Source organism: Moschus berezovskii, chromosome 8 (genome assembly GCF_049115385.1).
Source record: "Moschus berezovskii isolate FMDL1 chromosome 8, NW_MosBer_1.0, whole genome shotgun sequence".
NCBI classification, from domain to species: domain Eukaryota; kingdom Metazoa; phylum Chordata; class Mammalia; order Artiodactyla; family Moschidae; genus Moschus; species Moschus berezovskii.
Window position 1 is genome coordinate 14,149,661 of NC_142467.1, and position 24,285 is coordinate 14,173,945.

At 39.7% G+C, this 24,285-nt stretch overlaps 1 protein-coding gene across 3 annotated transcripts in view; it reads right to left on the minus strand.

Moving 5' to 3' along the window:
• LNPEP (leucyl and cystinyl aminopeptidase) overlaps positions 1 to 24,285 on the minus strand; it is a 113,230-nt gene that overhangs the window by 34,440 nt on the left and 54,505 nt on the right. For all 3 annotated transcript variants that reach the window (XR_016037979.1, XM_055429485.2, XM_088838452.1), the window contains 7 exons: positions 17,755 to 17,875; positions 16,602 to 16,756; positions 14,967 to 15,080; positions 13,247 to 13,381; positions 7,865 to 7,996; positions 4,742 to 4,902; positions 3,132 to 3,220 (listed from right to left, as the gene is read on the minus strand). Coding sequence is in view for 2 of the 3 variants with exons in the window: in XM_055429485.2 (XP_055285460.2) it covers positions 3,132 to 3,220; positions 4,742 to 4,902; positions 7,865 to 7,996; positions 13,247 to 13,381; positions 14,967 to 15,080; positions 16,602 to 16,756; positions 17,755 to 17,875 (907 nt within the window). In the remaining variant the exon portion in view is untranslated. The remainder of the gene's footprint in view (positions 1 to 3,131; positions 3,221 to 4,741; positions 4,903 to 7,864; positions 7,997 to 13,246; positions 13,382 to 14,966; positions 15,081 to 16,601; positions 16,757 to 17,754; positions 17,876 to 24,285) is intronic.

The following is a 24,285-nucleotide window of genomic DNA, read 5'->3' on the forward strand; positions in this document are numbered from 1 at the left end:
TCAGACCGGTCACATTATATAGTGCATGTCATAAGTTCTCCTTTACTAAGAATATTTCCAAATGAAGAGAAACAGAAGTTGCCATTTCACCAAGCTTTGAATGCTCTGTTCCTAGAGCTTTTTACAGTGACATTTGAAATTGAGTCACTCCATTATAAACTGTGTTTATTCAATAGGTTTTTATGTGGCTACAGGGTGCCAGCACTACAAAAGTGACTTGTGGAACTAAGATCTCCACTTTCAATGCAGGGATACATCTCCTGTGGGGACAGATATAAGCAAGCAGCTCAGTCGTAAAGAATCCGGCTGCCAATGCAGGAGACTAGAGGTCCATCCCTGAGTCAGGAAGATCCCCTGAAGGAGGAAATGGCAACCCACTCCAGTATTCTTGCCTGGAAAATCCCATGGACAGAAGAGCCTGGCGAGCTATAGTCCCAGGGGTTGGGAAAGAGTCAGACATGACTTAGGGACTAAACAACCAGAATATATTAAAACATAAGGGAGGCATCTAACCTGTCTCGGGATGAGGGAGGGCTCCTTGGAACAAGCAATGGATGAGCTGAGATCTGAAGAGTGAATAGGAATTAAACCAGGGAGTCAAGAGGCAAGAGTGTTCTTCCAGGACAGAAAACAGCATGTGCAAAGGCCCAGAGACAAGAGGCAGCACAGCATGCTTGAGCTGCTGAAACAATTTTTGTGCAGTGGGAGAAAAGAGTGCTTAGAAAGAAAAGGTCACAGCAGGAAAATATGGGCATGACTTTGGGGTGTGACTCTCAGAAACAGGTTAAAAAGCTGACATATGAACTGAGCCAAAAAAGTAAAAGGCTAATAAAAGCATTTTTCTTATTGTCTGGTTATTTCTGATACCACCAAAAACTTATATACTATTGAGAGGTTTGCAAAATTTCTGTATCGGTCCCTTTCAAAAATACAAGATGGGATTATTTGTTCTCTCTTAGGTCAGAGACTCCTTGCAAGGCCCACTGAAACTATGAGGTTTTGTTTTTAATCAAAGAAGGCAGCAGTTTCTTGCACCTCCAGCTATGCTGTGTTAATCAAAGATATGATAACATCATCAATTGTACTTAATGTTTTAAATAATTACTGTAACACTCCAGTTAAACCGAAATGTAACTGTTATGCTCATGTAGTTCAATTGGCCTTATAAGTTATTACCACACAAAAGAAGGGCAACTTGGAAATATGCATTAACCACAAAAGGTAACACTCATCACTTTTGAGAAGCATTCTTATAAAAAAGTTCATATAATGGGAAAGCATTTAAAAACTCAGATTTTACTGAAGCATTTTTTAAATAGATACAAATGGTAAATCAAGTGCCCAACAGTAACTAAAGATTAATTAGTGAAAGTTAAGATGTTAATACAAAAATCACAAGTACACAGCATCAACCCAAGTAAAAAACTATCTTAAAAAAATTACTAGAAAGAAATAGTCATCAGAGTAGTTACAGGAGAGTAATAAAATGTGTTTTCCATCTTTTGGATTTTATGTAATGTGGATATGTTATGCTTTAAATTATTTTTTTCATTAGCAACATTAATAATGATAACTAACACTTCTATAGCACATAACATGTGCCAGGCATTATTCTAAGTGCTTCATATAAATGAACTAAATCATAACACTATAACTTTAGTACAATCGCTCTCTCCATTCTATAGCTTAGGGAAAGAGACTCAGAGAGGTCATATAACTCACCTAAAATCGTATGACTGAACCAAGCAATCTGGCTCCAAAGTCATATCATCATTAAGTATATTTCCCTCTCAACGATAGAGAGCTTAACACCAGATCCAAATTCAAACAAGAAATTTTCCCTTTCCATGAATCTCAAGTGTCACTAATAAGTCCGGCAGAACGTGAGAGCCTCATGTTTTCAGGATGTAAATTAATGCTACATGGCGTGGCACTCGGTGGTATTTAACAGATGGTCAGAAATTACATTTCAATTTCTTTTTATAGACCCCTTGTGAGTCTGCATACACAATCTGTACATTTTATTATCACCCTCCACAATCATACTTTCTAGTCCTATTTTCTCATCAAAAAATGTATACTATGTCTACAGGGCATCTTACAGTAACTATTTACTACAACTCTGCATCATGAATCAACCTTTGTCATGCTTAAGAATCATCTAGGGTTCTTATAAAAAAGTAGTGGGCCCAGCCCCAATCCATAGAGAGTGGACAGCAGAGTATCCTTTGGAAACTCATCTTCTAGTTGTTACTCTGTAACATAAAACAGTTATCTCGGATACAAAAACACAGCATTTGCTATTTTCTGCTGCAGTTCAGTTCAGTTCAGTCCCTCAGTTGTGTCTGACTCTTTGCAACTCCATGAATCACAGCACGCCAGGCCTCCCTGTCCATCACCAACTCCCGGAGTTCACTCAAACTCATGTCCATCGAGTCGGTGATGCCATCCAGCCATCTCATTCTCTGTCGTCCCCTTCTCCTCCTGCCCTCAATCCCTCCCAGCATCAGAGACTTTTCCAGTGAGTCAACTCTTTGCATGAGGTGGCCAAAGTATTGCACTTTGAGCTTTAGCATCAGTCCTTCCAATGAACAACCAGGATTGATCTCCTTTAGAATGAACTGGTTGGATCTCCTTGCAGTCCAAGGGACTCTCAAGAGTCTTCTCCAACACCACAGTTCAAAAGCATCAATTCTTTGGTGCTCAGCTTTCTTCACAGCCCAACTCTCACATCCATACATGACCACGGAAAAACCATAGCCTTGACTAGACAGACCTTTGTTGACAAAGTAATGTCTCTGCTTTTTGATATACTATCTAGGTTGGTCAGAACTTTCCTTCCAAGGAGTAGTGTCTTTTAATTTCATGGCTGCAATCAGCATCCACTACTAGCATATTCAGTGCAGTTTTTTACACCTTATTTCGCATGATTAAGAAAGACTAGTTTTATGTATGAAATATCATACAGAATCAATCTCACTTTAGTCACACTTTCTGTAGGTGTCTCATAGAACCGCTTACAGAGCTGTGCACATTGGAAAGTGTCATCATTTTTCTGCTGCCTGGTTAAGCTTTTTAGAAAATATGCTGATTTCTAATTTTTTATCAGAAAAGTGTTCAAAGAGTCAAACCTGATTTCTTGTCCAGTAATGATACTGATCGATGCTTGGAGTAATTTCTTCCGTCAGTGACGTAGGATAGTGGAATGTGCCAGAGAGAGCTGTAATAAAAAGAAAACACTGGAAGATTATTAACTCTTTCCAATACCTTGTTGAGTGGTTTCTTTTTTGGCAGGAAGGTGACATTTTTCAAGTTATTTCGAGAAAGGTATAATCTTGTTAGGTTTTCTAAGAAGTTATGATTACAAAACATTTAAAAACACTCTAACCTGATGGTGCAAAAGAGATTTGTTGTTGCTGTTCAGTCACTAGGCTGTGTCTGACTCTGTGACCCCAAGGACGGCAGCACACCAGGCTTCCCTGGCCTTCACAGTCTCCTGGGGTTTGCTCATGTCCATTGAGTGAGTGATGCTATCTAACCATCTCATCCTCTGTTGCCCCCTCTCCTTTTGCTTTCAATCTTTCCCAGCATCCGGGTCTTTCCCAATGAGTTGGCTTTTAAGTATTGGAGTTTCGGCTTCAGTATTAGTCCTTCCAATGAATATTCAGGACTGATTTCCTTTAGGATGGACTGGTTTGATCTCCTTGTTGTCCAAGGGACTCTCAAGAGTCTTTTCCAACACCACAGTTCAAAAGCATCAAGTTTTTGCTGCTCAGCCTTTTTTATGGTCCAACTCTCACATCAGTACATGACTACTGGAAAAACCAAAGCTTTGACTCTATGGACCTTGGTCAGCAAAGTAAATGTCTTTGCTTTTTAATATGCTATCTAGCATTGTCATAACTTTCCCTCCAAGGAGCAAGTGTTTCTTTTTTTTAATTTCATGGCTGCAGTCACCATCCACAGTGATTTTGGAGCCCAAGAAAATAAAATCTGTCACTGCTTCCATATTTTCCCCATCCATTTGCCATGAAGTGATGGGAGCAGATGCCATGATCTTAATTTTTTGAATGTTGAGTTTTAAGCCAGCTTTTTCACTCTCCTCTTTCACCTCCATCAGGAGGCTCTTTAGTTCCTCTCCACTTTCTGCCATTAGAATGGTGTCATCTGCATATATAAAGTTGTTGATATTTCCACCACTAATCTTGATTCTAGCTTGGGATTCATTTACCCTAGCATTTCAGGCAATGTATTCTGTGTATAAGTTAAATAAACAAGGTGACAATATACAGCCTTGTTATACTCCTTTCCCAATTTTGAACCAATCAGTTTTTCCATGTAAGGTTCTAACTCTTGCTTCTTGACCTGCATACAGGTTTCTCAGGAGATAGGAAACGTGGTGTGGTATTCCCAACTCTTAAGAATTTTCAGTTTGTTGTGATCCACACAGTCAAAGGCTTTCTCGTAGTCAATGAAACAGATGTTTTTCTGGAATTCCCTTTTCTTCTCTATGATCCAACGAATATTGACAAGTTGATCTCTGGTTCTTCTGAGTTTTCTAAACGCAGCTCGCACATCTGGAAGTTCTCGGTTCATGTACTGCTGAAGCCTAGATTGAAGGATTTTGAGCATCACCTTACTAGCATGTGAAATGAATGCAGCTGTGCAGTAGTTTACACATTCTTTGGCACTGCCCTGTTTTGGGATTAAAGAGATAGCAGGAAAGACAGTGAGTTCTCACCTTGCATCTGAAGGCTGAATTTCAGGCTTAACATTTAAAGAGAATCTTTCCTGTTGTACAAGAATTTGCTTTCCTTTTCTCTGAACAGTCACTAAAGGAAATCCTTTCTGCAGGGTCCAGGTTTTCATCATTTTCTTTACATCTAGTGTTCTGTTTGTGACCTACAGAAAGAAGAAAAGATTACTTTTCTTAGAGATAAATAGTCTAATTATAGTATCTTTCCCTCTTTCTCTACCACGATGCACCAATGCTGAGTTGAATTTACATTTCTACTCTAGGTAAATGAGCAATTGCTAAAAAGAAAGTAACCTGGACAAGAAATAAGTGAAAACTAAAGAGGGTAAGAGAGGCAGCGCATATTGAAAAAGGCAGCACAGATGCTATAAATCAATTAAAGGCACATTAAAATCCCTAAGAAGGCACAAGCACTCCTTTAGGTCACAATACTACTGTTCAGAGGCCTGACTAAGGACTCATAGGCGAGAAATCAGAAACACCCATCCCTGTTAGTCAGCTAGGTCCAGAGTTCTCTTTATTCCCCAGACCCTCTGCTTTTACAAAATGGTGTGAAAGTGAAAGTCACTTAGTCATGTCTGACTCTTTGCAACCGGATGGACTTCTCCAGGAAGTCAGTCCATGGAATTTTCCAGGCTAGATAGAATACTGGAGTGGGTAGCCTTTCCCTTCTCCAGGAGAATCTTCCCAACCCAGGGATCGAACCCAGGTCTCCCGCAGTGCAGGCGGATTCTTTACCAGCTGGGCCACCAGGGAAAGTGAAAGAAAGTGAAGTCAGTCGTGTCCAACTCATCGCGACCCCGTGGACTGCAGCCCACCAGTTTCCTCTGTCCATGGGCTTCTCCAGGCAAGAACACTGGAGTGGTATGCCATTTTCTTCTCCAGGGGATCTTCCCGACCCAGGGATCGAACCCAGGTCTCCCGATTGCAGGCAGAGGCTTTAACCTCTGAGCAACCAGGGAAGCCCCAAGAAAGTGAAATCACTCAGTCGTGTCCAACTCTTTGCGACCCCATGGACTGTAGCCCACCAGTTTCCTCTGTCCATGGGCTTCTCCAGACAAGAATACTGGAGTGAGTTGCCATTTCCTTCTCCAGAGGAAGCGCTTTACAAATGGTAAAGCTCATCTGTTTAAGAGTTCATCCTGTGGGAGGGCCTTAGAGTGGGAACAGCAGTTGCTGCAGAGGAGTGACATATAAACAGGTCAGCTGCCTGGACTTTAGGTCTCTCCAGAAAACAGTAGTGAACGTTTTTCCTAGACACCTGGCCCTTTACCCACAAAATACATGAATTGATCCTTAAAATCTAGAATCCAGTGTCAGAGGTTCACAGGCCCTCTAAAGCTTAATGTCCCTAAGACATCTGGTACCAATGATTAAGAAGCAATATTTGAAGCAGGTGAGCTAAATTTGCAATTCAAATTATTTTTCTAGATTACATACAGATTCGAATCGCAAGCATCTCAAATCATCAAGTACTTAACATGGTACTATCGTTTGGTAATATCATGCTACTGACTGGCCTTACCTCTGTCGACATACACCTACTTATTTAAAGCCAAAAAGGATGGAGCAAATCTTCCTAAATGCACTGTGATACTAACCTTACATGTCCAGTGGCTCTGATCTATTTCCTTCTGGACAAGGGGTTGGGAAGAAAACAAAACTGCCCCGAAGCAAGGCCCTTCTGGGTCTTTTAAACAGAACTGAAATGAAGAGGCCAGTGCATAATTTGATGCTGATGCTGAAATATGTCGGAGAAGGCAATGGCAACCCACTCCAGTACTCTTGCCTGGAAAATCCCATGGATGGAGGAGCCTGGAAGGCTGCAGTCCGTGGGGTCGCTAAGGGTCGGACACGACTGAGTGACTTCACTTTCATGCATTAGAGAAGGAAATGGCAACCCACTCCAGTGTTCTTGCCTGGAGAATCCCAGGGACAGAGGAGCCTGGTGGGCTGCCGTCTGGGGGTCGCACAGAGTCGGACACGACTGACACAACTTAGCAGCAGCAGCAGCAGCTGAAACATGTGAGGATAATATTAGGGGCTAGGTCAGGATAGGAAAGCACCACGATGCAAAAGCTGAAGTCAGTGAGGAAGGCAGAAATATATTCTAACTGGCAGGAGATAATACATTGAGTACAGAGTAAATAAAGTGGCTTTCAGTTGAAATGCTACTACATGATACGAAGAAAAACGATGATTTAGAAGCAACTCTTAGGTGATAAGGACTGAGCCTTCTTCTCAAAGAGAAATGAGAGAGTAGGGAAGAAATATCTTCTGGGAAAAGGGTTAACAACTAGAAGGTACCAAGTTTCAGATAAGGCAAGAAACAGAGAGAGCATACGGAAAAGCTTCAGAGCAGGGGTCCTTCACCCAGAATCCAGAAAACTTTGAAACAGTGTGTGACACTTTGCCTCTCTGTGGATTTTGGGGGGAATATGTCCATAACTTTCATCAAATGTTCAGTATGTCTGTGATCTTCCAAAGCATGAAAAACCATTGATCTAGATGAGGGTAACAAATTCAAAGGCTTATAAAGGCTACGCAGTCAGCAAGTGCGCATGTGATGCAAGCTGGCTTCAGGCATGCTATGAAGCATAACTTGTAACTAATGACGCTGCTTGTTAGAATCTGGAGGCACAAGCAAATCCAAGCAGCAAAATGATCCGACAGCAGAACTCAGCTATGGTCGCCAGGCTGTGACATGTCATCCATAACACTTTAGTGGGGTATGGCCACCAAAGGCAGGAGGAGTCACAGGGGAAAGTATAGAGCAAAAAATCATGAATGGAAGGTAGAAAAACGGCAAAAACATCAGGAAAGAGAACTTGCCTACAAGGTAGGAACAGAGATTAAGATGCAGACTAAAGAATGCTCACACAAGGCCTTGCGCAATTATTTTTTTGGCAGTTAAGCCAAGTATTTCCATTTCATGACTTTTAATTCTGTGCTCTTATTCATAAACATTTATATACTAAGTTCCATTCTTCTTTCTTTTAAAAACTTTCCTTGGTACCATAGCTTATTTACATACCTGACAAAAATATTAAATACAAGAACCCCTCTCTTCTTACTTCAAGAGCTAAAGAAAATATCCAGGTTACTTACCTCATTAAAACTATCCCACAGGTCATCACTGTGAATGGATGTATAGCTATGATTATGCAGGTAAAGAATAATGGCATGTTGAAATATATCTTCACTAAGGTACGTTTTCAGCATCAACAATAGGGAAGCTCCCTATTCCAAAAAATAAATTAAAAAAAAGTGAAAAATGGAAGAAAATAATAGAATACAATAGATTTACAGAAATAAGAACCTAAAATTCAAAATATAATCATTCTAAGCAAATACTTTAATAACCCAGTTATAATTCACTGTTATCTTGTTTCAAGTAACCAGTTGTGGACTATGGTCAAATTGTCTTAAAAATTATTTTAAAGAATTTTAGAAAGAATTAATTCTTTAAAAATTATTTTAAAGAAGTTGAAAAAGAAAAGTGCCTGTGTGCACTAATTCTTTTGTGAGACATTTCGTGTGGTCTATCGATTACTCAATGTTTCAGTGTTAATGTTAAAAAGTTAAGTGTTTATACATATATTTTTAACTTCAAAAATTCCCGAATTTTCTGTGGCATCCCCACCCCTACCCATTGTGCTTGAAGTCCCAGCTGACTTCACAGGCACATTGCTGGAGACAATAAAGGAGCTGAACTCTCAAAAGTCTCTTTGCTAGAAAGTACATTAATTGCCAGTTTTAAGGTGTCATGTTTCTGAAGTAACCAAGATCTCTCTTTTTTTTGTAGAGTCACTTCAAATATGTTCAGAACATATGAATGTATATATAGGCAGTAAGCATACACTAATAATTCAGAGTCAGACGTGGAGCTATTAAGGCCACACTATATTATGATGCGTGCCACCATCCCCAGTTTTAAAACAGCAACCGCCTCCTCCACATTCAAAAGCAATTTATATCACACTTCCTGCATCTGCTATAGAGATGTATTTATTTCCTCTTCTAGACTGTAAGCTAATTTAGGGGAAAACTAAAGCTAGGAGCTCAACTCCTATGACTGAAATAATGCTTACTATATAGAAGGCACTCAAATGCAAAAAATTTCTGAATGAATGAATTTCTGATAAAAAAATGTAGCAATGTTAAGTCATCAAGATTACAAGATACATATAACTGAACTGAACACCTATTACTCTCTTACTTCTGTATCACACTTCAGTGGAATCTGTTCTATGAATTTAAACAGTCATGCTTGTTCCCAGTAGCCCCCCTCTCTGCTGTGTCACTGATTTTTCCTCTCTGCTGTAACACTGCAACACTCCATTAGGAAAAACGAAAAACACCCAGCAGACCTCACTGTAAACAAAGATGTGTTTCCTTTCCTTAACCTCACACCTCCTCCAGTTATCACCATATTTCTTGCTCCTCCTTTGGGAAATCAGTTCTTCAAAAGAGCTGTCTACATTTGCCATGTTCATTTGCTCTGTTTCCATTTCCTTTTGAGCCATCTTCCAACCATCATCATTCCACTGGAAGTGGTTTTATGAAGGCCACTGGTGAACCTTATGGGGTCAAACCAATGTCACTTCTCAGGCTCACCCATGAGCAGCATCTGATATGACTGATCACTCACTCCTCCGTGAAAGTCATCCAGCTGTTGGCTTTTTTTGCACGTCACTCCTGATTCCTCCCCTGTGCACTGGGCATCCCTCTCTGTCTCTTTGGCTGCATCCTCCTTATCTTCTCAAGGACTAACTTTTAGTGTCCCTGGCATTTAATCTTCAGACTTCTTTTCTTCTCTAAAGTCACTTTCTTTTGATCTTCTCAACCACAGGGGTTTTACATGACCCCCAAATTTATATCTCTAACCAGACTTTGCTTCAGTTCCAGACTCATATCCAGTTACACGCCTACTATGTCCACTTATGAGCCTTGCTGCTGCTGCTGCTAAGTCGCTTCAGTAGTGTCCGACTCTGTGTGACCCCATTGACAGAAGCCCACCAGGCTCCCCCGTCCCTGGGATTCTCCAGGCAAGAACACAGGAGTGGGTTGCCATTTCCTTCTCCAATGCATGAAAGAGAAAAGTGAAAGTGAAGGCGCTCAGTCGTGACCGACTCTTCGCGACCCCATGGACTGCAGCCTACCAGGCTCTTCCATCCATGGGATTTTCCAGGCAAGAGTACTGGAGTCTTAAACTTACTCAAAAATTGACCTTTTTTTCCCCCTTCTTGTCCTACTCTTCCAATAATCTTCTCATTTCAAGAAATAAAAACTCCATTTTCCAACTCTTCAGGCAAAAATTTTGAAGTCATCTTCGACTCCTCTCTTAACTCGACATCTAATCCATTAGCAAATTCTACTGGACTAAACTTCATAATATACTTCAAAACCAAACATGGCTTATCACGTTCACTGCTCTCACCTTTGTCCATGCCACCATTTCCTTGCTACTGGTCTATTACAACAACTCCTAACTAATCCACCTTGATTCCACGTGATGTTGAAGGCTGACTTATTCCAAAAATCAATCAATCATACTATGGTATTCCTCTCTTCAGATGGCACTCATTCCACTTGATTGCACAATCAAGGTCCTTTTCTAATCTAATAAGATGATCTACAATGATCTGGCCCCTTATAGTCCTTCTCACTTCCTCTACTAGTTTTCTTTGCACTTAATCCTCTCCAGACACCTTGGCTCCTCGCTGGTGGTTAAACATGCCAACCAGTTTTCACCTCAAGTCGTGTGGGTCCCTAAAACAAGTCCCAGATATGGTGAAGGACTCACAGGATCAGGACTATGCACTCATCTTCCACCACCATGATTTATTACTGTGAGAGGACATGAAGGCTAAAGCAGCTAAGGGAAAAGGCTCATGGGGTGAACAAGTGCAAGCTTCCAAAAGTCCTCTGCAGGATGCGCTTAATTCTCCAAGCGACCAGTTGTGACGACACATATGAAATACTGGCTATCGGGGGAGTTCCTCGGAGACTCGGTACCCATGATTTTTCCTGGGGGCTAGTCATGCAAGTGTCTTCTGCCTAGCAAGGACCAAAATTCCAGACTCCCAGAAGGAAAGCAGATATTTACCATAAACCACACTGTTCACACAAACAGTGTGGGCACAGTGAGTCATTCTTATATCAGGGAATGGTGAGAACTCTCCCCAAATCCGATTTGCCAGAAATTAGCCAAGGTCGAGCCTCATAATGCCTTTCTAAGGACAGCAGTCTCAGGCCTACTACGCTAACTGATGTCTGCACACAAGCCCTGTGTGCTGGTTACACCCTCTGCCTGGAACATTTTTCCCCTAGAAGTGGCTTGTTCCCTCATGTCCTCCAGATGGTATTCAAACATCACCTTATCAGTGGTCTTCCCCAGCCATCTTATACAAAGCAGCCTTTCCCTTGCCATTCTCCTTTTCCTTGCTGGGCTTCAGTCTCATATTCACACCAACCACCAAACACAGTAGCTTTCATTCATTCGTATCATGAATGTCCCTGTCTCTGACCCCTGAAATGGAAGCTCCATGGTACAAGTGACATATTCCGCCATCTTTCCTGATCTATTCCCAGTACCTAGGAAAACACCAGGTACATGGTTGGAACTTGTATAATTTGATAAATGACTGAATTATCATGAGGCAACACGCATCAGAATTAGGCTTAAAGATTATGAAGATCAAATAGGATATGTCTGCCAAACACATGACTTACTGTCAAACACCGATACTTCTTCTTATACACAATGATGGTAAATTACCCAGTGAACTATTCTTCTCAATTCTGTGGATGGGACATTTGCCAGATTCCCAATTCTGAAATAAGTACCTACCATACTGACAGGCATAAGGTATGTTATGGAAGCAACATGCTCAGAAGACACTGATTCTAGGTTTGGAGGGCGGGGGTCAGAGAAAGAAAGAGCTCTATAACAAGAGGCCCTGAAATAACTGTTCTGTATAAGAAAAGGACTGCAAGCTGTAAAATTGTCTTTATTGGTAGGTCCAGTATGGGCTTTAAAAATCACAACCCATAGCAGTAGCTCTAATTGGAATATATTTCATGCAGCTAACTGAACTCCTGATTTCCTCATTTAAAAACAGCACTACCATTCTCCCTGCCAGTCAGGCTTGAACCTGGAAAACATTTCGGCCCCCTTCTTCCCCTGCTTTGACCTATCACTAAGTCCCTGAAGCATTTCCCTCCACCCAGGGTTTTTTTCCACACCTATCAGTTTCCTTCTACTCACTACAACTCCTAATTTTAAACTTCGACCATTTCATGCTTCGACTTCAGCAGCGATTTCCCGATTTTAGGTCTCTCTCCATTTAAATCTATTTTGCGAACTGAAGCAAGTTAATTTTCCTAGTCACTTGAATCTCAAAGCCATTCCTCTATTTAAAAATCTTTTAAAGCTTCCCATTGATTATAGAAAAAGTCCAGATTCCTGATGGCATTCAGGACCTTCTACAACTGAGCTCCAACCTACCTCTCTCATCTTTCCCTACCCGACATGTGGCTTCCACTGCAAACATTTACTCCCTAAACAAAAATTCCCTGCCCATTAGTATTACTGACTCTTTTTTGCAGACCTCACCGTGCCATTCTCACCCTATTCTATTGTTCCCATTGCTCTTTACCTGTATGTTCTTCCTATTATTTACTTTCCATGTTCTTCCAAGAAATTTCTCTCCATGATCCCAGGCAAAAATACTCTGTACCATTCCCTTAGCACATATTATTTCTTACAGATTCACAAGTACTTCCTACCTAAACTCTGAGTTTCTTGATGACATGAACTGTAACTCATATACTTTGCTTATCTTCTTCTCTGTTCAGGATGGGAATTCAATTTATTGATCTTAATCTGGTAGCCAGACTAAGGAGGCAAGTAAGCTATAAAATTCAGCCCTCCTTCCCTACACAAATGTGATACCCCCCTCTCCTATTCTCAGACTTACCATGATCCTAATCAGGTCTTTAAATTTCTGTTTTTGCTTTACCTCCATACCTGGAGTCTATGTTTCTGATTCTACAATAGAATCTTCAATTTTTAAAAATCTCCTTTTGTTTACCTGTTTTGGCAATTCTGACTTTGGAACACACTGTTTTGGTAATTCTGACTTTGGAACACACTTCAGTCCTGAATAACAGCCAAAGACTTAGAGCCTCCCCTAGACATATTCTACCTGTAGATCTGGACAGTGATCCAACTTTAAAAGATGTATTACTATAAGATCTGGTTAACTAGCCAGAATATTAGTTAGAGAACTTAAGAGACAGAGAAAGAAAGAAAAACCTAGATCAAGTTAAGATCAAGATTTAAATAGAAGCAAACATCTTAAAAATTTAACAGGAAAACTGAAAATAATACTTGTTTAATGTTTAAAATAACCTAAATCAGGCAGCTTGCTTACATACGAAATTAATTTGTAACCCACTCCAGGTACTTTTTGTGCATGGCAATACCTTAAAATAGGAAAGAGAATCAAACATTTCTTCAATCTGTTCTGAAGACTGAACAGATGATGTTGATATTGGATGGGATGAATTCAACGAATCTTTTTTCATGGTTTTAAATCGAGCATCTAAGAAATCTTCATACTACAAAAAATGAAACAGAATAAAGAAACTATGAACAGTATTAAAGACAGAGGCAAGTTTAGTAATTATTGATAGGAATTAGACTAATTACTGTGTAAGGTCATTATTAAAAAAAAATCAACTAGCTTCACTAAACTTTAGAAATAACCTTTTGAAGATATAGGAAGAATGTGACATTTATGCATGTTCCTTAAATTTGAAAATAAAATTACAACTTCAACAAAAAACAGTGTTTCTTAAACAGCAGCACAGGGCTAAATTAAGAGTTTATTACTAAAGCAACCATATGCTAAATCCAGACGTTCAAATGATTATTTAAAAATGGCTAGCGAATATCTGTAAAAATCGTAAATTAAAAAAAAGGAACTGCTCCTTAAGTTGACTTCTCATACATAATCCAGCTTTTCTATTGAGATAATATACAGTTCCCTTAACTGAGGCTATTCTTAAGTAAAACATAAGTCTTAAACAGAAAGAAGTCTGAGAGTTCAACAGACGAGTTCCTCTAGAATATATACTAAAAGCTTTTAAACATTCTGGGCACCACCAAGTGGTGAAAATGTATATCTCTTTGTTTAATTAAGAACCATACCCAGATTTGCATTACTTTGCTTATTAATATTCTAGCTTAAACCGAGTTCACTTCACCATTTTAAATCTCTGAATAGGCCCTACACAAAAATTTCAAACTGAAAGCTCTGAGAGTACTCGTCTTTTGAAGCAATTTTGGACCATACAATCAAGAACCTTAATAGAAAGTCACAGAATTCTAAGTAGAAAGGAATCCTTATACTTTTCCATTTGTTGCTTGAATTATTTGGCAATATCTGTCATATATGACCTGTGCTGTGTGCTTAGTCGCTTAGTCATGTCCGACTCATCGCAACCCCATGGACTGTAGCCCGCCAGGCTCCTCTGTCCATGGGGATCCTCCGGGCAAGAATTCTGGAGTGGGTTGCCATGCCCTCCTCCCATATACAACCTAGTATGTCCAAATATCTCTGATAAGAAATACCTCTGGAGAGTCTAAGAACACAATAACAACATTATCATGCTCTCTGTAACAGAATGGGGTTCCACGTCTTTGAAATGGGCACAAGATGTGGTTTGGACCTAAAAAGAGCAAATTATCTGTCTGTATCAACGTGTGTAACACTGTTGTAAGAATGATGACAGTGATAATAGACAGCATTGCCACAAAATGTCTTAATTTCTCTAAAAGTAGGATAAAAAGTTTTGTTTTGCAAAAATAAAATGCTTTTCAACTCTCCTTAAATTCCTTAAAGCAGAAGGGCCACATCTATTAAACACAGAATTTAGCAAAGCAATTTAAAATGTTCATCTTAACGACAAAGTGTAAAGTAATTTCACATAATTTCTGCTTTCTGAAATACATCAGTAACTAAAAGCACCATTTTAACTGTCAAATCTCAAGAGGTATAGAGATCAGTAACATGGGTCAGTTTAACTGAATTTTTCTAGAAATATTTTCATTGCTCCAAATGCATGGAAAATACATGTCCAGTATAACTGGATTATTTTTCTTCCTGGCATTCACTGTAGGCCTAACAAACAGTATACTTACACTGGAGAGCTCTCCGAATATTTTTTCCAAAGAGAAATACTCCATGAATGTAGCAAAACCTTCATTCAGCCACACATCATTCCACCACTGCATTGTTACCAGATTACCAAACCACTGCGGGGAAAGAACAAACAACTAACCAGCTTCACATTCTCAAGAATTTTCTAATAATTGGATTGTCAGATTAATCACCTATAACCAGATTACAACTACTTAAAAGTATACTTATTGTAGTTAAAACAAATATATTCAACTTTAAGTCTTACAAATAAATTGCATTCGTAATATAAATTTACTTTAAAAGTAAAACTGTATACATTGAAAAAATTCACTTTTAAAGTAAAATGATAAATTTAACAGTTTATCTTAAATAAAACAAAGACAACTGGCTTATTTATCAGTTTAACATACAAGCGGTATACTAGATAGACAAAAACTGTTTTCAGTCACCTCCTTAAAACATTTCCTAGATAAATTCCTGTAGTTTCTAGTATCAAGTTAGTAACATTATTTTCCATGTCTACCGTCATCATGACAACCAAATAATGAATGTCTATATGAGGGATGTTCCTGTAGTCAGAGAGCCTGGACTGCATGTTTCTCCTCAGTCACCCACATTGAGTATTTACATGATTCAAAACAGAATTTAAATAATATTCCCTAAGAAATTGGCATGCATCTCAAAAATCCCTGAAATAAAGCCTGGTCAATAAAAAGTGTGTAGTTCAGTCACTGTGGCCAAGGGCTCAGCTCAAACCATCAGCAAAACGATAAGGTTATTCGGTACCGAAACAAAGCACTATAGAGAATCACAGAAGCATATTTTCAAAGATTAATGTCTTAAAAGCCTCTTTCAGAAGAAGATGACTTCTAAGTCATAAAGAAGTACAAGGGAAACACTCCTGCCATGGTGATGACCGGCCCCAGGAATAACAGATCCCCTAAGAAACAGTTCGTCCACATGCCTAACTGTAAGCGTAAATAAGCACACGCCTCATAGGCCAGCCTGTCACGAAGTCCTCTCGGGGCCCGGCGCGCTGCGGACTGTGGCTGTAGACAGTCCACTGGCCAGAGCCCGCCCACTCCTGCCTGCCTCCTCCCACCGTCGTGACACCCCAGACCACCCCACCCTGATGAATACCGCACCGGGGGCGCAGGAGGGACCAGGTACCGGGGAAGACACAGTGAAGGTCATGCACCCGTATAATTTTCCTTCCTTTTCTCTACATCACAGAGTAACTTTCCACTCCCAAATTAAGAACCCAGTTTTTAGCAGGAGACAAATCGGTAAATCTAGTCCTGACCACTATAGTCCAAGGAGAAGAGGTGTGCAACTCAGGGAAAGCTTTCTTCCCCACCAAGTTATAAAATGTAAGAGAGATAATGCTCACATTTACATTATAAAATGTAAGAGAGTCAAAATGCTTGATAAACTGTAAAATCTTATAACAACCGTTAGATAACATTTTTATCCAAAAGTTTAAGTTTGTGTTTAAAAAAAAGCACCATTGTATTATGAAAGAAGGCAATACTCGAATATAAAGCTGAATTATTATTAACATCTAAATGTATTCTAAAACTCCAGGACATGAAACAGACCACAGGTGTGAGATATAACAGCCTTGGTTCCGATACCTGATGGGCCAGCTCGTGAGCGATGATTTTAGTAACCAGCTTTCTATCTGCCACTGAAGAAGTATTATCATCATACAGAAGTGTCTCTTCTCGGAAGGTGAGCAAACCCCAGTTTTCCATTGCTCCTGCTTCAAAGTCAGGAATAGCCACCAAGTCTGGATATAACAGGAAAGAAGTGGTCAACTTTCCCCCAGCTAAGGCACTCCCTAGTTAAATCCAAGTATTTTACCCACAGCTCTGTCAGTAAGTTCATTTTACATACTCCTAGGGAAAGGAACGGAGAAAGCAATGGCAAGCCACTCCAGTACTGTTGCCTAGAAAATCCCACGGATGGAGGAGCCTGGTAGGCTGCAGTCCATGGGGTCGCTACGAGTCAGACATGACTGAGCGACTTCACTTTCCCTTTTCACTTTCACACATTGGAGAAGGAAATGGCAACCCACTCCAGTGTTCTTGCCTGGAGAATCCCAGGGACAGGGGAGCCTTATGGGCTGCCACCTATGGGGTCACACAGAGTCGGACACGACTGAAGTGACTTAGCAGCAGCAGGGAAAGGAAATTTTCTAGCTCATATGCTCCTTACCTACCTGTCAGCTGAGAAGATCTGATCAACCACCTATAGAGTCACTGTGGCTCTGTCCCTTAGCAAGAGAAGGGAGATCTAATTCCTTCACAGTGAAGAACTTTCCAGAACAAGGAGGACAGAAGGCAAGGCCAATGCTCTTCCAGCTAAAATCAGCACCCTGTTGAATGACACTGAAATACTCCTGCTTTCCTGAGCTCTCGTTACTCCGATTATTATTTGAATTAGGAATTTCTTAGGAAATTGGAATTAGTCCAACTTCAGGTTAAGCCCTAAGCAAATCCCCACTTACACAGCACCTTTGAAATAGACCCATAAACTTCTAAATGCTTTAAGCTACACATTCAGATGTATCTATGGAATCTAAATAATCTTAACAAATACAAACAATTCTTAAAGTAAACAGAGTTCACTTTAAATTAATTAAAGTAATTCTTAAGAATTCTTAAATTAACAGAGTTTCTTGGTTTTCCTTTGAAATAACTTTGACAAAAGTTCTTTCTAAAAAAACTTGCAACCTAAATCTAGGTGATATTGGTAAAGAAATCAGAGGCACTGTTTGATTCTTACCCAATTTTTTCAGTGGGTACTGAATTTCAAAGTAGTTTTGATAAAAGTCAAGAAGCTTCACAGTGGTTTCCAGGGCATGGTGAACTTGACCAATCTTTTCTGGGACAGCATATATAGAAACCTGAAAGGGAACAGGTATGACGTAAGGACAGGTACAATTACAACGGCATGATATCAAGTGAACACTGTCAAGATTAGCATACTTGTGAACTGCACAGAGGTATGAGAGATTTTTCAGGCCGGAAATTCTTCCTTATAGTTCTTTTAATCCCTGTAGGATTTAGCAAGTAATTTCCATACATACAACACTGTTCGAAAAAACTTACCGATTCCTTTTTTTTTAAATTAACATCATATCCAAACTATTTCGTCTCATATGGCAATTACAAACATCTGCCTGTTTAAGATACTCTTCTCTTCCTACCACCTACAGTTGCCCTTCCTTGTCTGTAAGCTGTCAAACTGTGAATTATCTGAAAGGCAAAACTAAATTTTCATATTTTTAGTACCTAACGTAGTGCCTGGCATCTCGCAGGCATTCAATACGGGGAAGTCACAGCTTACAAGAGAGTTATTTCTAACATGAACACCTGAGACAGAAACGGCACATTTGTTGAAACTGCCCTGAGCCCACCTATGAGAGAGCAACACATTCTCTTTCGGTAAGCATGGCACAGCCAGGTTTTCTTTCCGCCTTGGAACTGCTTACTTTTTTTTTTCACATTGTTGGCTTGTACCCAGCAGAGTGAAAAACACTCGGGGAGTGGCTCACAGTACTGACACTGCTGTATTTAAAACGGGTGGCCAACAAGGCTCCACTGTAGCGCACAGGGAACTTTGCTCAGTGTGATGTGGCAGCCTGGATGGGAGGGGAGTCTGGGGGAGAAGGGATACATGTACACATGAATGGCTGAGTCCCTTTGCTGTCCATCTGAAACTACCACAGCACTGTTAATCAGCTTCACGCCAGTACAAAACAAAAACTTTAATTAAAAAAATAAAGGTACATACTTTAAAAAAATTAAAAAAAAAAAAAAAACAACGAAGTAAAAGGATAACAGGATTCGTGCCCATGAATCCAGGGCACATGCTCCATGGAAGATGCAACTGCCCACATTACTTAAATTGTTACTCTTTCTTTTCTGATTAAGTGTGTAAGTTACACATTTGGTGTAACTGACTACCTGTCTTATCAGTGAGCATCAAAAGGCAAAATTTAAGCAACTACATTAAAAGTAATTGCTTTTTAAAAAGCAACATTTACTGTTTTCAACTTATTGAAAGAAAGAAGTCCTCTGTACTCAAGTTGGTAAAGCAGAATATGGACAAGCCATAGCAGAAGATAAAAACCTCAAAAATAAAGATCTTGGCAGGTGGGAAAAGGAGACCTATTGAATAATTGAGCATTTGGAAAAAAAAACATCGGTGAACTCTAACCACAAATTAAAATAAAGATTAAAAACAGTCTTTCATTAAAACACTGAAAAACAGTCAACAATTTCTAAGAGGTCATAATTTCAGTCACAGTTGTCTTTACATGGGGCCTTAGTCTATAGAACATATGCATTAATTATAGAAATATGAAGGTTTAACATGGCATAAAAATTAAAGAAAAAATTTTAAGTAAACAAACAACAAAACTAAATGTACAGGCTCTAGAGTTAAGACTGCCAGGTTCCAATCTCTGCTAGCTGTGTGAACTTGAGGAGGTTCGTTAACCTCAATCTCCTTATCTATAAAAGGGTGATAAAAGTAGCTCTCATCCCCACATTCAACGAACTAATACATATAGAACTTAGGATAGTGGCTGACAGAAAACAAGTGTTCAATAAACAGTAGTCATTCCCATTATTTTAAATAAGAGTCCCATCAGAAGTGGCATAAAATACGTGTGAGCAGAGCGTCTGTGGCAAAAGTTACAGGAAGAATGAAGTGTTAGGACTGAAGTGAGCTCATTTAAAATATGTTTCTTTCTTAAGGTAATGAAGAAGAAATTTAATCTCACATTATGTGGCCAAGTTTGTACTTCACCAGCCCAGCACGCAAACATCTGCATCCTTGATTACAGGGCTGTGACCACAGTTTATTGAATTCAGTCACCACCTGCCAAGGAACACACACACTTCCTGCATCATTCCCCATCTGGCGTTAGTGCTCGCCTGCGCGCACGCGCACGCACACACACACAAGTCTGAAATAGCCTTTTTAAATCTAACTGCCATGATAAATGACCGTACCAAGATCACTTGGAATCTGAGACTAGTCTTTACCACTTCTGCCTCTTCTTTCCAGACATACATATTTTATGGAGTCAATGCAATCACCTAGAAGATGCCGTTCTAATAGAAACACCACCCACATACTCCAGATTCCTCCTCAAACATCCTTCTGCCACACACACCATTTGGCTCTCCTATCTCTACATGTGAAGGCACCTTTCATCACAGGAAAAGTAAAGGGAGAAAAAAGGAAGTTCATATGAAACTGAAATCTGACCAAAGGATCCACTTCGTCCCATTTCTGGAATACAATGACTAGGGAAGAAAGGTAGATCGATATTTTCTTTTTCCATTTCTCTTCCTTTAAAAAAAAATGTGCTATGAATCCTCACTAGAGATAAATCATCAGGTCATTATAATTATTATCATGCTTGGTTTAAGAGCAACAGAAGTAGTAAGAAATAAACAAAGAGAACAATCTAGTTCAACAAAGAAGTATTGACCAGCACTCCGTGCTTGGTAGAATACGTGTATGCTAAGTCGTGTCTGACTCTTTGTGACCCCATGGACTGTAGCCCGCCAGGTTCCTCTGTCCATAGGATTTCCCAGGCAAGAATACTGGAGAAGCTTGCCATTGCCTATTCCAGGGGATCTTCCTGACCCAAGGACTGAAACCACATCTCTTGCATTGGCAGGCAGACTCTTTACCATGGCGCCATCCGGGAGTCCTCCACCCTTGGTAAGAGTACTCTAAATACGGATAAAGGCAAGTCAACCGGTGCTTAGGCTTTAATACTTACATCTTAAAACTTTCCCTGCAAGATCTCCTGCTAAGACCTAGGAGATTTATAAAAGACACAAAAAATGTCCATAAAGTCTCGTCAGCTTTCAGAGAAAAGGGTTAAGACAGAGGAAAACTGTTGGTTTTCACTTACTCTGTGCCTTAATAAGAAGCAAAAACCAAATAAAAAACCAGAACCAAACTTCATCCTCCCAAAAGAACAATAACATGGCCTGTAAGATTCACAAAGATAGAAAATAGAGAATATTGGAATTTTCCAATACTAAGTTTCCTGAAAAATACCAGCTTTCCTAAACAGACAGCTGAACACACACACAAAAAGCATAAATGTCTTAAAAGTAAAAACAACATCCAAAAAAAACCCACCAGAATGAAGTCTATCCAGAAAAACTGGTTAGATGGGACTTGGGACTTGGGAGAATGATATAAATTATGTATAATGTCCTTAGTTGCTGGAAGACTACTTGAGGAAATGCTGTTAGTGGAGATTTGGAATGAAGTCACGTTTCTGACTGAATAAGATAACTTATTCAGTGTCTACATCTGACTAACTGCCAATGGATTCTGATTCTACAAATGAGACTGGTCTGTGGTAAAAACAAAATTGGGCAATGCCAAAAAACAAAACAAAAACCTCAAGGCAAACTGATAAACCTCAAGGCAGTGTATTTCAAAGCTAGGCTAGAATTTTCTAGGTAATTCTGGCATTCCTGAAGGCAGACAGAGGGTTAAGGAACACTGAAGAATGGAGAGAACTGATAAAACAAGTGTTCCTCTTTCTATAGGTTTTTGACAACATCGGCATCTTTATCACTGAACAGGACACACTTTTGCAATTTCAGCTATTTGGTGAGACTGACGTTCATCAATAAAGCTCTACTCCCCTATTCCAGAACCCTGTAAAATAGGCCTAATGCCAAATATTCCAAAATAGAACATAACCTAGAGATTGCAGCATTTTACTGGGACAAAAATCCTTTATTAGACTCTAAGTCCGAATTTCTAATCACCATACCTACAGAAATTATTGATGTCATTTGGTGTAAGAAGCAGTGCATTGTGGTAGACAGTAAATTCTACCATTTATGTGAGGCGCTTCCCCTCTGGCTCAGCGATAATCTGCCTGCAATGCAGGAGCTGCACGAGATACGGGTTTGATCCCTGGGTCAGAAAGATCCCCTTGAGGAGGAAATGACTACCCACTCCAGTATTCTTTCCTGGAAAGTCTCATGAACAGAGAAGCCTAGAAGGCCACAGTCCATGGGGTCGCAAAGAGTTGGACATGACTGAAGTGAGTTGGCATGCACACACACATCCGCTAAGTAATCTTAGGTCCATTACTTAACCTCTCTGGGACACTGTTTCCTCATTAGCAGTATGAGGCGAATGCTTTCCCCTCATTTGGTTTATAAAATAAAAAGGTGTTTATAAATAAAAGCTCAAGACAACTTCCAGCACACAATATAACTCTGCACATGCTCGATTCATCCCCGTCTCCTAATAAAAACAGAAAGTTAAAAAGACTGTTGATTATTTGTAAAACAATTTCTTCAAAGCACATTTACTTCTGGGTAGCATTAAAAATTATAAAGATTATTTATATTTATAGACATACAGAAGAGTTTACAATATATTTGCATACAGAAAAAAGAGAGGGGTATTTCCTCTGTGTAGTACTATCTGCCAGGTACTGAAGATTTTATAGGAACTTAAAAATTTTCTCCTTGAGAGGTCAGGCTAATATAGACAATAAGGTATTAGAGTTGTGGAAGGTGAGGTTTAGAGAAATGCAGAGCAGTCTGCCCAAGGGCATACAGCTAGAAAGCTACAGAGAGATCTGAGCTCAGGCAGATGCCAGGTTCCATGTTTAACCAAGCTGCTTTCAAATATATGTAAATAAAAAGCAAAAAAAAGTCACCTAAACTACTCTCTCTCTCTTTTTCCAGTTGACCCTTGAACAATAATGGGGTGAGGGCTAACAACCCTCCAGGTAGTTGAAAATCTGAGTATAACTCACAGTCAGTCTTCTGCAGTTAAGGTTCAAACAACTGTGGGTCATGTAGTACTATAGTATTTACTATTGAAAAAACCCTCAATAAGTGGACTTGCACAGTTCAAACCCGTGTTGTTCAAGATGCAACTGCGCTGTAGACAATATATACATACACACATACATATATATGTGTATATATAGGTATATGGGGCTTCCCAGGTGGTGCGAGTGGTAAAGAACCCACCTGCCAATGCAGGAGACATAAGAGATGTGGGTTCGATCCCTAGGTCAGGAAAAGCCCCTGGAGGAGGGCATGGCAACTCTTGCCTGGAGAATCCCATGGACAGAGGAGCCTGGTGAGCTACAGTCTAAGGTGTCGCAAGGAGTTGGACATGACTGAAGCAACTTAAGCACACACACACATATAGGTGTGTGTGTGTACATATATATACATATATATGGTATCTATCTGAGCAATGAACAATTCAGCCTGGCTAGATGAAAGAATTCTACTGGAGCAGCTGGAAATATAACTGAATTTATAAGAGGGTCTTGAATATCACAAAATGATGAGTCTGAATGTAATTCTACAGGCAGTAACATAACTGCCATTTATTTTTTGTGATGAGAAGACTTGAGATTAACTCTTTTAGCAACTTTCAAATATGTAATATGGGTATGGTGAACTATAGTCACCATCCTGTACCTTAGATCCCAGCACTTATTCACCTTATAACCGGAAGTCTGAGCCTTTTGACCAACATTTTCCCATCTCCCCCAGCCCTCAGGCCTTGGCAACCACCAGTCTACTGTTTCCATGAGTTCAGTTTTAGATTCCACACATAAATGAGGTCATATAGTCTTTATCTCTGTCTGACTTATCTCACTTTGCATAATGCCCTCAAGGTCCATCCATGTTGTCCCAAAGGGCAAAATTTCCTTCCTTCTCATGGCTGAACAACATTCCATCATACATATTATAAATATATGCTCATCTTTATCCACCCATGCACAAACACTTAGATTGTTATTATTGTGAATAACAGTATTATTGTTAGTAACGCTGCAACAAACAAAGAAGTGCAGACATCTCTTTAAGATCCTGTTTTGATATATATCCTGTGGATTCCTGTATCATATGGTGGTACTATTTAATTTTTGGAGGAACTCTCACATATTGTTTTCCTTAGTTGCTGCACCAATTTACATTCCCATCAGCAGTGCTCAAGGATTCCCTTTCCTCTATATCCTTATCAACACTTCTTGTCATCTGTTTTTTTATTATTATTACTTATTCATTTTAATTGGGGGCTAATTACTTTACAATATTGTGGTAGTTTTTGCTATAAATTGACATGAATCAGCCATGGGTGCACGTGTTCCCCATCCTGAACCCCCCTACCTCTTCCCTCCCCATCCCATCCCTCTGGGTCATCCCAGTGCACCAGCCCTGAGCACCCTGTCTCATGCATCAAACCTGGACTGGCGGCCTATTTCACACATGATAATATACATGT